Source organism: Hyaena hyaena, unplaced genomic scaffold (assembly GCF_003009895.1).
Source record: "Hyaena hyaena isolate Hyena2069 unplaced genomic scaffold, ASM300989v1 scaffold_284, whole genome shotgun sequence".
Taxonomy (NCBI): domain Eukaryota; kingdom Metazoa; phylum Chordata; class Mammalia; order Carnivora; family Hyaenidae; genus Hyaena; species Hyaena hyaena.
In genome coordinates this window covers 434,020-445,061 of record NW_024080913.1, presented here as the reverse complement: position 1 = coordinate 445,061, position 11,042 = coordinate 434,020, and the positions used below count along the sequence as shown (strand labels likewise).

Below are 11,042 nucleotides of genomic sequence, written 5' to 3'. Positions count from 1 at the left end.
GTCTGCAGATCGGTTTCCTCAGGTGCTACTGCAGGAGACCCTGCAGACGACATTCGGGTGACGCTCTGGGGTGTCCCTCACCTAAGTACGATACACGTTCCTCAGGGAAGAGACTGGCTTAGAGAAGTACGGATCTAGGGAAAATGTTCGGGCTTGCACGGTGCAGGGCTTAGAAGCAAGAACCTCTCTTCCATTGAGACCATTCAGCTTGGCGACGGGGCCCCGGCACGCTTATTGGGATATGGGAGACGCATCCCAGAGCAGAATGAAGGGTCGGGGTTCCAGAGACCCAGAGGACTCTCCTTTTCTCAGTCCTACCCTGTCTTCCTGAACGTCCCATCAGTGCAGCCTCACCGCCAGGACCGCCAGGCCGTCTGTCCCCATGTTATCCCGTCTTCCCTGTCAGCCCCAGAGAGGCTCCAGGTCTTGGAGGTCAGAGAAGATTTGGGGAAGAGGGTCAAGGGACTGGCCCAGGGTGCATAGACTTCAAAGTGGTTTCTAACGCCTTGACTTGATTCATGAAGTTCTCTGTCCCCCTCTTGCCAAAAACCACTCTTCCCTTGCCTTCACAAACCTTCTCTGGACCCTGTCACTGTCGCTAACCTGATCTCAGGGACTTCAGAGGAAAGAAGCAAACAGAACGACACGAGTGTGTGGAATCCACCATCAGGGACGCAGGGAGGCCTGGCCGGGAGGGTGGTGGTGTGAGCATCAGGATGTTTTGGCAGAGTCAGGGCTCGACGAGCGTCGGAAGAGGTTTGAGGGGGGAGGGGAAGGCTACAGCCAGCCCGCGCTTGGCCAAAAAGAGGAACACGGGCGCACACACGTTTGGTTTTCCCCTCGGCCCGCCCCGCGCGCATTGCAAATCAGTTTCGTGCTTAGTGGGGCTCTTCTGTGGGGTTGGCTGTCCAGTTTCCCTGCACTGCCCTCCCTGCCCCCCACCAAGGACCAAACCAATGCCATCTGTCCAGCACTGGATCTCTGAGTCAGTACTGGGAAGGGTGTGGGGGATTAGGAGACCGGGCAGGGCAGAACTCCAGGCAGCTCAGTCTGAGTCAGGGGCCACAGGGCAGGAAGCTGGGGTCTGGCGGGATCTCACACGCCTGCTCGGGGCTGGGCAGGCGTCACCTGTGTGTGCACAGACAGGTGGCGATGGCTTCCCCGTCCCTGGGGCTGGGGAGCCAAACGCTCACCCTCCGACGGAAATCCTGGAATGGGACCCAAGAGAACAGCCCTGGCCCCAAACTCAGAAGCTGACACGTGTCATTGGGAGAACCATCCCCCCTGCGCCTCAGAGGGGTGGTGTGTGTGGCCGGCCAGTCTCTGCCCTGGTCCCCCTCTCTCTCTCCTCTACGTGAAAGCTTCTTAACACTGCTGTAGGGGTCACCTCCTCAAACCAGAGGCAGTGCAGGTGTCAGACAGACAAGGAAGGAAAGGAGGGTGGGAAGGGCGCTGGGCATCAGCACGAGCAACAGAGTTGGTGGGTTTTTATCCCTTTTTTTTTTTGACTGAGGTAAGTAAAAAAGCTTTATCCTGCCACACTTGGGGATCAGAGTCTGCATGTCCCCCGAGTTCCAGCCACCGCTGCCGCCCCCTTCCTTCACATCAGGCTCTTCCGGTACTGACTGTGCTGGGCGGCGGGCCTGAGGTGGGGGTCAGGGCTCTGCAGGTCCATCTGTCTGTACAGGTCCCTCAGCTCCCTGACCTCCTGCAGCACCCTCTTGGCCTGGCTCCAATTCGACGAGGCCTCTCCCAGCAGCCGCTCCGTCTCCAGCAGCAACTGCTCCGACGCCGAGTCCGGAGGCGACCGAGGGGGGTCCTTGGCCTTTCGCTTCCCGTCTCCCAGTCCCTGAACCTCGGCCAGCAGCTCCTGAGTCTTCTCCAGTTTCCTGGCCACCAGGTCCTGGATGCGGGACAGCTGGCCCGGGTGGGGCGGCCCGAGGGCCGGAGGGTCCTCGGGCCGCAGTTGGAGGGCGCGGGCAGGGCTGGAGTCCCGCGGAGACAGGATCTCTTCCAAGGAGGCGCAGCGGCCCTTCTCTGCTGGCGTCAGCTTCTTGGGGGCCTGGGGGGTGTAGGTGGCCCCTCTGTCCGGCTTCTCCCGAGCCCGGGGCAGGCCGCTCGCTCGCTCTGAGGACGGCCGGGTCCGATCGGAGTCTGCCCTCCGCCGGCTGCCTGTCAGCTGGGCCATGGACTTGTCCAGGTCCACCCGGAAGCTCTCAGCGCAGGAGGTCGGCTCCTCAGGAGAAGGGTCCTCCTCCTGGATCAGGTCCAAGGTGAGCATCCCATCCGAGGTAGAGGTGGAAGCCTGCAGAGGGAGAGGGCGGGGGTGAAGGGACAGAAGCGCCGCAGGCGGGCACCTTGGGAGGGATGGTCTGAAAGAGCGAGGCAATCCGGGCACTTTCCGCCTCAACAGGCCTTCCCGAAGTGAGAAGCGCCCGTCCTCGCCCGGCCCTCCGACGTCGTCACCACTGCTTATTCCTTTGACGGCGCTTTGGACGTTTCTCCTATTTCCCTGCCATCTACAGTAACTCCTGCTTGTCTCCCACGCTCTCCGCTCTCTTGGGAGTTTCCTGAAGAGAAACTTCAGTTTTCCTGTGTGTGGGGGGACTCTAAGCATCGACCTGGGTCTGACCCACACACGATACCCCACCTGGTGGCAAGGACCTGTCCTTTTCCGTCAGCGTCCTCCAAGCCACACACCTCAGCTGCCTCTGAACCCCTGCATTCAAATAAAACCTGTTCTATTTCCAGAAGACTAGAATAAAAAACCGAGAAGGGTATTCGATGCCTCAGGTGCGCGGATTCGCACGGTGTCTCAATCGTGCCTCATGGTAGGCGACCCTTCCCGGTGACTGTGTCCTCACTGCTCTGCTGCAGGCGCCAAGCATCAGGGAATCACGGAGGGAGAGTGAAACGCGCAGCTAGGTCCCAGCCCAGTTCTCCTGGTTCTGCCACCCCGCACCGGCTCGCTCCCTAGAGACGGGGAGCCCCGGCAGCGGAAGGAGCCACACTGTGTGTTACAGCGGTTCGAGGCGAACCTTCCTCCCAGAAAGGACCTTGGCGCTTGATGCCGTCACCCGTCGGGACAGCCAGCCGCCGCATGGTGGCTTATATTCCCGGTCCAGCATCCACCTCTTCTACTTTCCACTTTCCTTGTGCGCAGATCTCATTTCCCCCCAGAGGATGATACGGTTACTGAAGGCAAGGACTTCTGAGCTCAGAGTAGGTGCTAAATAAATACTTTAGATTTGGAGGAATCAGGCAGAGGGACCTCCCCAGCCTTTGACCTTGGTACCACGAATGCCCCTGGCCGGCTGTCTCGGACACTGTCCCATCTGAGAAAGGCGTGGAGCTGGCCCTTCCACGGGTTCTACTTTCTTACGATCTTACGTACCACGGCCATTAGGTGTCCCCGCGTTGGGGGGCGGCGGGAGTGCTGGATTTTCGCCCGGTCTCGGGTGGGGTGCGCCAGATAGCTGTCTTCCTCGACGGTGACCTGAGGAGAGGCGCTGTGAGTCACGGGTGCTCTCAGGGACTCTGTCCCGACCTGGCAGCCCCCGTGGCCCGAGCATGCCTGGACTGGGAAATAAACCCACCCTGTCCACTGCTCCTGACAAGATCCAAGGCCAAGGCCCTTACCGCACACGCGGGGCCTCTGAGGCCGGCCCCGGGCATCAGGAAGCAGGGAGAGAGGAGCTGTGGCAGGAGGACTCAGAGGCAGGAGAACGGGGTGTTTGAAGGGAGCCAAAGAAGTGGAGCTGGTTGGGGGCGGGGGACGAATGACTGGGGCCCACCCCACAGCTCCCCCCCCATCAGTGGGTCACAATTACTGCCTCAGTGGGTCACAATTACTGCCTCAGCACCGGCCTTCCCGCCTCCGAATGGGCCCCCTGACCTCGTCCAAGACGCGGTTCTTGGCCCGGGTGATGGCCGAGTTGAGGGCGTTGATCCACGACTCCTTCTCTTCTGGACTAACCGCCAGGAAGATCAGGCTGGGAGCCTGTGAGGGAGACATTCTCGGTTGAGGAGGGCAGTGCAGAAGTCCGAGAGGACGGTCGTGCTCCCTCAGACCCAGCTCCTGGGAGGACAGAGACTGCGCTTCCGGAGTCCCCCATGACCCAAGGAGGCCGGCCTCTCTTCCCAGGAGAGGCCACACCTCAGGGCTTGTTTTCGGAATGGCCAGGGAAGAGCCAAGAAGGGCAGTGGATGTTAACAGGGCGCTGGAGAGGACGAGAGGTCTGAGTAAACAGACTGTGACAGGGACCTCCCCGAGTTCCCTCACACAAGAGACGTGAGATTCAGAGCTTCAACTGCCCATCAGGATACAGGAGAAGGTGGCTTTCTCCCAAGAGAGGTGTGTGTGTGTGTGTGTGTGTGTGTGTGTGTGTGTGTGTGTGAGAGAGAGAGAGAGAGAGAGAGAGAGAGAGAGAGAGAGAGAGATCTTCGTGGCTGGACGGTTTAAAGGCTGGCCTGCCCGGAGGGAAGGAAATGGCCATGATGTTCTGGGGTTAAATAACGAAAGGAGCAGGAGAGGGCGTCCAGGCCTCTGAGCGGAGACGGAGGACCCACACGGGAAGGTGTCCTCCCCCCCCGCCCCCCCCCCCCCCCCGGGGCTGAGGCCCTCGCCCTGCAACACACCGTGTTGCCCGGCTGTTTGGAGTGGGCGAGCGTGAACTTGCTGTGGTTCTTCTTGCTCCTGCTCTTGGATTTCCGGAGCTCCTCGCACTTCTCGTAGTCACTCAGGTCAAACACCTCCTGGCTGTTTTTCTCATCTTTTACCTGGGGGGGGGGTGGTGTCAGAGGTGAGGTGTGGAGGGTAACATTACTGCGTGCCTCCCCCAGAGGGTTAGTTTGGCCGGACTTGGGAGGGGAGCTGCCCTCCGGCCTGGCCTCAGGTGCACTTCCATCTAAACCCCTTACACCCCTTATTGGCGGCTCTCCCTTCAGTTGAGCTACTGTGTCCAGAGCCCCAGGATGTCTGTCTTCACTCTGACCCTCGATTTGTCCTTCAAAAGACCCGGCTTACCTGGCTAATAGGTTAATCCTATTATCCTGAAGAAAGCAAGGCCTGACGGGCCGCCTTTGGTGGCCCCCGTCTTATCAAATATTTGCGCTGTGACTTTCGTACCTGACCTGACTCCCTCCTCAAATACATCCTATTCTGGAATCATCTACCTCATTCCTTTCAGGAGCTTCAGCACCATAGAAACAGTGGTCCCCTGTGTTCAGTTTGCTGAGTGAGACAGGCTGAAAAATACACCTGTAGCTCTTAACCCTCCTTCCCTCGAGGCGTCCTGACGGCCCAAGCGAGCCCCACAGGCTTCACAGGCCATTTAAATCCTCAGCCTCAGGGCGCCTGGGGTGGGGGTGGGGGTTCAGTCGGTTAAGGGTCTGACTTCGGCTCAGGTCATGATTTTGCTGTTGCTGAGTTCGAGCCCTGTGTCGGGCTCTGTGCTGACAGCTTGGAGCCTAGAGCCTGCTTCGGATTTTGTGTCTCCCTCTCTCTCTGCCCCTCCCCACTGCTTGTGTGTGCGCATTCTCTCTCAAAAATAATAAGACATTAAGAAGATTAAAAAAAATGTCCCCCAGGTCTCTCTAGACAAAGATGCACTTCCACTGTCCCTCGAGGATGCAATTTCAGACTCGTGTTCCCACTGGAGCGCCTCAGCCCCTTACTGCCGGGAAGTCCTTCTTTTTGTCTAAACTTAGCCCTTCCTGCATGTGGTATCTATCCTGCACCCTGGTTCTACCCATAGCAGCTTTAGCCAGCGTTTGGCTCTGAACCCTCTGGCTGAAGGTCTAATCAGAGACCACAGTTCTTTCCATATCCTCTGACCTCAGCCAGCCTTTGCTGAGGGCCACGAAGTAAACTGCAGTAATATTCTGCCAAGGTCTGCTTTATTTTTTCATTATTTTAAAAAAACATTTTGAGAGAGAGAGAGAGAACGAGCAGCGAAGGGGCAGAGAAAGAGAGAGAGAGAGAGAGAGAGGGAGAGAATTCCAAGCGGGCCCCAGAGTTGTAGCGCCGAGCTCGATGTGGGGCTCAAACTCAGGAACCGTGAGATGACGACCTGAGCTAAAATCAAAGAGTCAGGACACTTAAAGGACCGAACCACCCAGGTGCCCCACAGTCTGTTTTGAACCTCTCAGAGTTTCCTCTCCTCTCCATTACGTGTTCCCCGCAGCTCGGGGACTGCTGTGGCTTGCAGCAGGAAAGGGACTCAGTCACTGGCCTGGATGGAGCAGACTATGGCCAGGAAGCCCATGCACCCTCTGCTGAGCCCGGGGCTGGAAGACCCTGGGACCGAGCTGCTTGCATTTTCCTGGGATGGAGGATGAAAAGCACCAGCACTTGTCTTGTTAAAACTAAACAGATAAGCAGGCTCGGGTCCCCCTTGGAGGATCCACGCCCTCCCTGACGGGAATGGCTTCCCAAGCGCTGAAATAGGAACTGTAGGCACTGGAGGTGACTTCGTGTGTCCCCCTGGTTCTGGCCATCCTCGAAGTGGGGGAGGGATTCACTCTTCCACCCCCCCCATCTCTGCTGGGACTTGGGGGCCGGACCCAGCTGCTGATGGGCAGATGTGGGGAGGAGGGCTGAGTGCACAGCCGCGTTCGAGTCAATGACTGCGGTCTCCGTGCCTGTCCGCCCTGGCACAGTGTGGCTCGCCCAGGGCTCTCCCCTCCCCAGGGCTCCCCGGCTTTGGGCTGGGAAGGATTGTGGATGGAAGTGGAGATGTTGCCGGCAAGGGGATCCGAGAACAATTCCCAGAAATGCGGGGCAGGGAGAGCGGTCAGGTGATGCAGGAGTCCTGCCGCCCCTCCTCCCCACACTGGAGGCTGGCAGCAGGGACCAGAAGTCCTGGAGAGGAAAGTGCTGGGTGTGTGTACGTAGCCAGGGGATGAGAATTAACTTGTTCTGTTTCCTTACAGGAAGGGGAGAAGGGCAGGGTGGGGCGGGGGGGGACTCTGCCTGGGACACGGCGGACAGGGAGATCCAGGAAGCAGGAGGCAGTGACAGGGGTCAGGCCTTGACAAGGGAGGGGCTCCCTGGGCAACTCCAAGGCCCTTGTTCTGTAAAAAACTGTATGGTTTCTCCTCCATCAAATTCCCAAAGCCTCATTTATGATTTCCCATCCCCCAGGGTGAACCTGTCCCTTCCTGGGGCCCGCGGGACGGGCTTTTCCCTTACGACAACAGAGGCCCCGAACCCCATCTCCTCCGCCAGGAGCACTCCCCAAATCCGCTTCCTGTTCCTATCCATCAGCCCCACGGTCCTAAGGCGCCCTTTGGCTGAGAATGAGGAAATGATTATTAACAACAAATACAGAAGGACCCCTCTGATGCCAGCAGCCGTGGGAGACCCTGCCTTTATGAGAAGTGACAGCGACAAAAGACTGTTGAAGAATCCAGAGGACAGGCAGGGTTAAGAATATTCTTGCACTAACAGTACGCTTCGCATCTAAGAACAAATCTTGAATCTCTCAGCTCTGCAGCTCACGGGAAGTATCAGAGTAGAGCCTCGAGCCCTTGGGGGGCTTCGCCCTCAGCCCAGGACCGCCGTGGCACAGCTCCCGAGAAGAGGAGTCCCTGGAGGCTGCTTCCCGCTTCTCCTGCACCCTTCTCGGCAGGGGCCAGGGGCCCCGTGACCAGTCAGATGCTCCTGACTCACAGGACACCAGGCCCGGAGGCTGAGGTCATTCCATCCTTCCCCCTGTCTCGGTGTGCCTTCCTCCACACACCAGGAGCAAGCGCGCTCTCTCGCTCCCAGGCTCTGTTCTTGGGACAAACGGAAACAAGAAAAAAACGTCGTCTTCTTTTCACCCGTCTCACTGTTCTCCCGGTGGCTGCCCTCTGACATGCAGGACTGTTCGCCAGAGGGGGACACACTCTGACGCTTGCTTATGATTGCTATTTTCTCACCTGGAAAGCCAGCAAATTGTGGAAAAACCTTCTCTAGGATTGGGGAATGGGGAGAAGTGGCCCTTAAAAATAAACCCTGCTATCAAAGTCTTCTCTCACCTCCCTCCATCACCAAGTTCCCGGCTTCGTGTTAACAGTAAGGCGGAAACACCCTGAAGGGCCTGTCCCTCTCTGGCCCTGGCAAGGCTCAGTCCTTCCCCACTGGCCTAGGTAGTTGTTCTCTTCAGATACATACTTTCTCTGGGGCTGCGGCTGTGTCTGTTTCAATACCATAAAAGGATTTATTTACCTAAATATAGTCTGCAGAAAGCAGAAGAGGTTAGAACTCAGGGTGGACTTCCCAGTAGCCCCCGGGGTGAAGGGAACACAGGATCGGAGGAGGAAGGGCCACCCTACCCGGGGAGCGGGGGACAGTCTCCGAGGCTGTGTGGACACAGTCTCAGAAGCAGGGGCTGGAATGACTTCTGACTCATGGGGGGGCCATTCAGTTTCTCAAGTGGCACGGGTCTCTAGGATTATAAAGGTAAAAAGGAGAAGAGTCTGGATTGAATGATCTGGGCCCAGGTTCTGGAGGTGGACTGTGAGTTTCCTTTTAACTGTGCAGAGACTTCGCGACTGCGCTTGGCTCCTTTCTGATACAAAAGGGGGAAGTGAGGAAGGGTGGAGAATGAGTCCCTTGCCTTTTTTTTTTTTTGGTCACTGGCTAGAAACCTTGGCTTCAACACAAATAGCTGCCTGCACAGATACTCCACCTGAGGTCACAGGAGACTGACCCCGGGACGCGCATGCTTTCTGTGATTGGGGCAGCTGCACTTGTGATATGACCTCCTAGGTCTTCCTTCTGGAGACAGGAAAGAGGAGGCTGGCTGGCTTGGGGTAGGGGGGACAGGAAGTGTAGGAGAAGCCGCTGAAGAGAGTTTTTCTGCAGCAGCAGCAAGGAAAAAAATACCCTACCTTCAGCGAGCTGCCAGGGCAGGGTTAGGGGCAAGAGGGGACACTCAGAACTTTGGGGACATCTCAGGAGGGGGGTTATTAGGGTTGTCAGAAAGGTGTTCGTGGAGAAAAACCATCCAATAAGATGCACTCGCAACTTGGAATCCCAACTCGGGTCTTCTCGGGAAAGGGTGACCTTTCTCTGCAGACGTGATTGGGGGCAGAGACCAACCGAATTGCTGAACTTGCTTTAGGAACACAAAGGGGGTGGAGGGCAGGGGGGTACGGAGGCAGGTAAGTCCCCTGTGGAGGGACAAAACCGGGAATGTGAGCACACAGGGCCTGAGGTGGGAAAGGGCACCTACCTCCTTCTCGGAGATGTACAGCTGGTCCCCCTTCAGCACCACGTAGCGGTTTTTCCAAATCTCCCTGAAAATCCCTTTCCCGCAGAATTTCCGGACCCAGCCGACCTTCTCCGGCGGCGCGGACGGATGGCTTCCATCCTGAGGCCCCTGCCCCCGGGCAAGAGCAGAAACGTCCGGTTAGGGGGCCTCCTCTCCTTGCGTCCCTCACGACCCCCCTCGGCTCCACTCTCCCCTTCTTTCCCGTGACCGCTCCCCCACCCCCACCCCACCCCCACCCCCAGGCTGGACTCAGGGGCGCCCGGCGATCGCTCCCCACTTCGCGGCAGGTCTGCACTCTGGGCAACTCTCTCCCCGGCGGCCGCCCTCCCCCGACTCCCAGATAAACAACTCCAAGTGCGAGAGCGGGGGGCCTGGGGCCGGGCGGGGGGCGGCCTCGGGATCGCCGCCGGGCCCCCCACCCCCGCCCGCAGTCTGGCTACCCGCCGCGCCGGGATGAACGGCGTTTCGTTTGATTTCTCATTGTCTCCTCGCGCCGCAGCGCGCACGCCCCGGGGGGCGCGGGGTGGGTGGAGGGAAGGGGGCGCCCTGGGTCGGGGGGGGAGGGGGCGCGGGCGGAAAGTGAGCCAAGTCCGAGCCCCCGACCCAAGTGCCCGCACGGGAGCCCGCGGCGGCGGGGCCGGGGGCCGGGCGGCGGGCGCACTCACCCGCTTGGCGGAATTGTTCTTCTTCATCGTTCCGGGTGGGCGCGGGCGCGGGGGAAGGGGCCGGCTGGCGGAGCTGCCCCCTCCGCCGCCGCCGCCGCCGCCGCCGCCGCTCCGCCCTCCCTCGCCCGGACTCTCCCCTTCTTTGTAGCTCCGGTTACACTAAAGGCCGGCCTCCCTCGCACTCGCACACACACGCACGCCCGCTCCCCGCCCCTCGGCGCCCTCCATCCCGGCGCCCACGCGGCCCGGGCCCCCGCGCGCGCCCCCGCCGCCCGCGCCCCGGCCCGGCCCGCGCCCCGCCGTTCCATCCGCCGGCCCCGCTGACGTCGCGAGTTCAGAATAAAGGGCGAATCGCGGAGCCGGAGACAGTGCGCTCCCCCCACCCCCCCTCCTTTGTTTCTGACTCGCCGAGGATGAGGAAGACAGACCCGAACCCCAGCCGGAGAGCGGCTCCCGGGGAGGGGACGGGGGTGGGGGGCGCGCGGAGACCCACGCTCGCACCTGCGGCCGGAGCGAGGGGTGGAGCCCGGGAGACCCCACCCGCCGGAGCTGCCCAGGCCCGCCGCGGAGGCGGCTGCAGCGGATAACAGGGAGAGGTTGAGGAAGACCGAGATAACCCAGATCGAGATCGGCTCCCTCCCACACGGGAGGCAAAAACAAGAGCGCGGACTGGCATCTGGAATTCCCTCTCCTTGGGTGGTAGGGATAGTGGCCTGGGTAGGTCAGACGGTGGGGAAGTTTTGCGTTCTGGGAGCATGGGGGGGTATCCATGTGTCGAGGGCCGCGGTGGGAGTGGGGTTAATAGGAATGCCCATCTCTGGTACAAAGCCGGGTACAAAGCCTCGGGCCTTCTTTGAGTCCGAGTGTGAAGTGGATAGAATGGTCTCCATTGCACACAGAGAAAAGTGAGCGGCCGGATGGCGCAGGGATGCGCTGACACACACGCTGAGTCCCGGCACGGGTAGATTTCTCTGTCTCCGAAGCCATTGTCCAGAATGCCGTGTGGCTTTAAATGTAAGCTCCAGGTGAGGCTTAAACTTCCTACCACCTGGGTAGCCGCACGGACATGTAAACATCCTATCGGAGTCCAGTGGAGGGAAGAGCCCTGTGCCCAGAG

The 11,042-nt window shown here is 59.7% G+C and overlaps 1 protein-coding gene across 3 annotated transcripts; it reads right to left on the bottom strand.

Moving 5' to 3' along the window:
- Nucleotides 1-1,481: 1,481 nt before the first annotated feature.
- PLEKHO1 (pleckstrin homology domain containing O1) lies at nt 1,482-10,485 on the bottom strand. 3 transcript variants are annotated; one of them, XM_039246307.1, is made up of 6 exons: nt 10,427-10,485; nt 9,222-9,368; nt 4,639-4,779; nt 3,896-4,000; nt 3,395-3,496; nt 1,482-2,305 (listed from the first exon to the last, which is right to left on the bottom strand). In XM_039246307.1, the coding sequence occupies exons 5-6, from the start codon at nt 3,401-3,403 to the stop codon at nt 1,601-1,603; spliced, it is 714 nt and encodes a 237-aa protein (XP_039102238.1). In that variant the 5' UTR covers nt 3,404-3,496; nt 3,896-4,000; nt 4,639-4,779; nt 9,222-9,368; nt 10,427-10,485; the 3' UTR covers nt 1,482-1,600. The 3 variants fall into 3 exon arrangements, with proteins under 3 accessions (XP_039102238.1, XP_039102237.1, XP_039102239.1); XM_039246306.1 differs by lacking the exon at nt 10,427-10,485 and adding an exon at nt 9,926-10,100; XM_039246308.1 differs by lacking the exon at nt 10,427-10,485 and adding an exon at nt 9,701-9,830.
- Between the last annotated feature and the right edge of the window lie 557 nt (nt 10,486-11,042).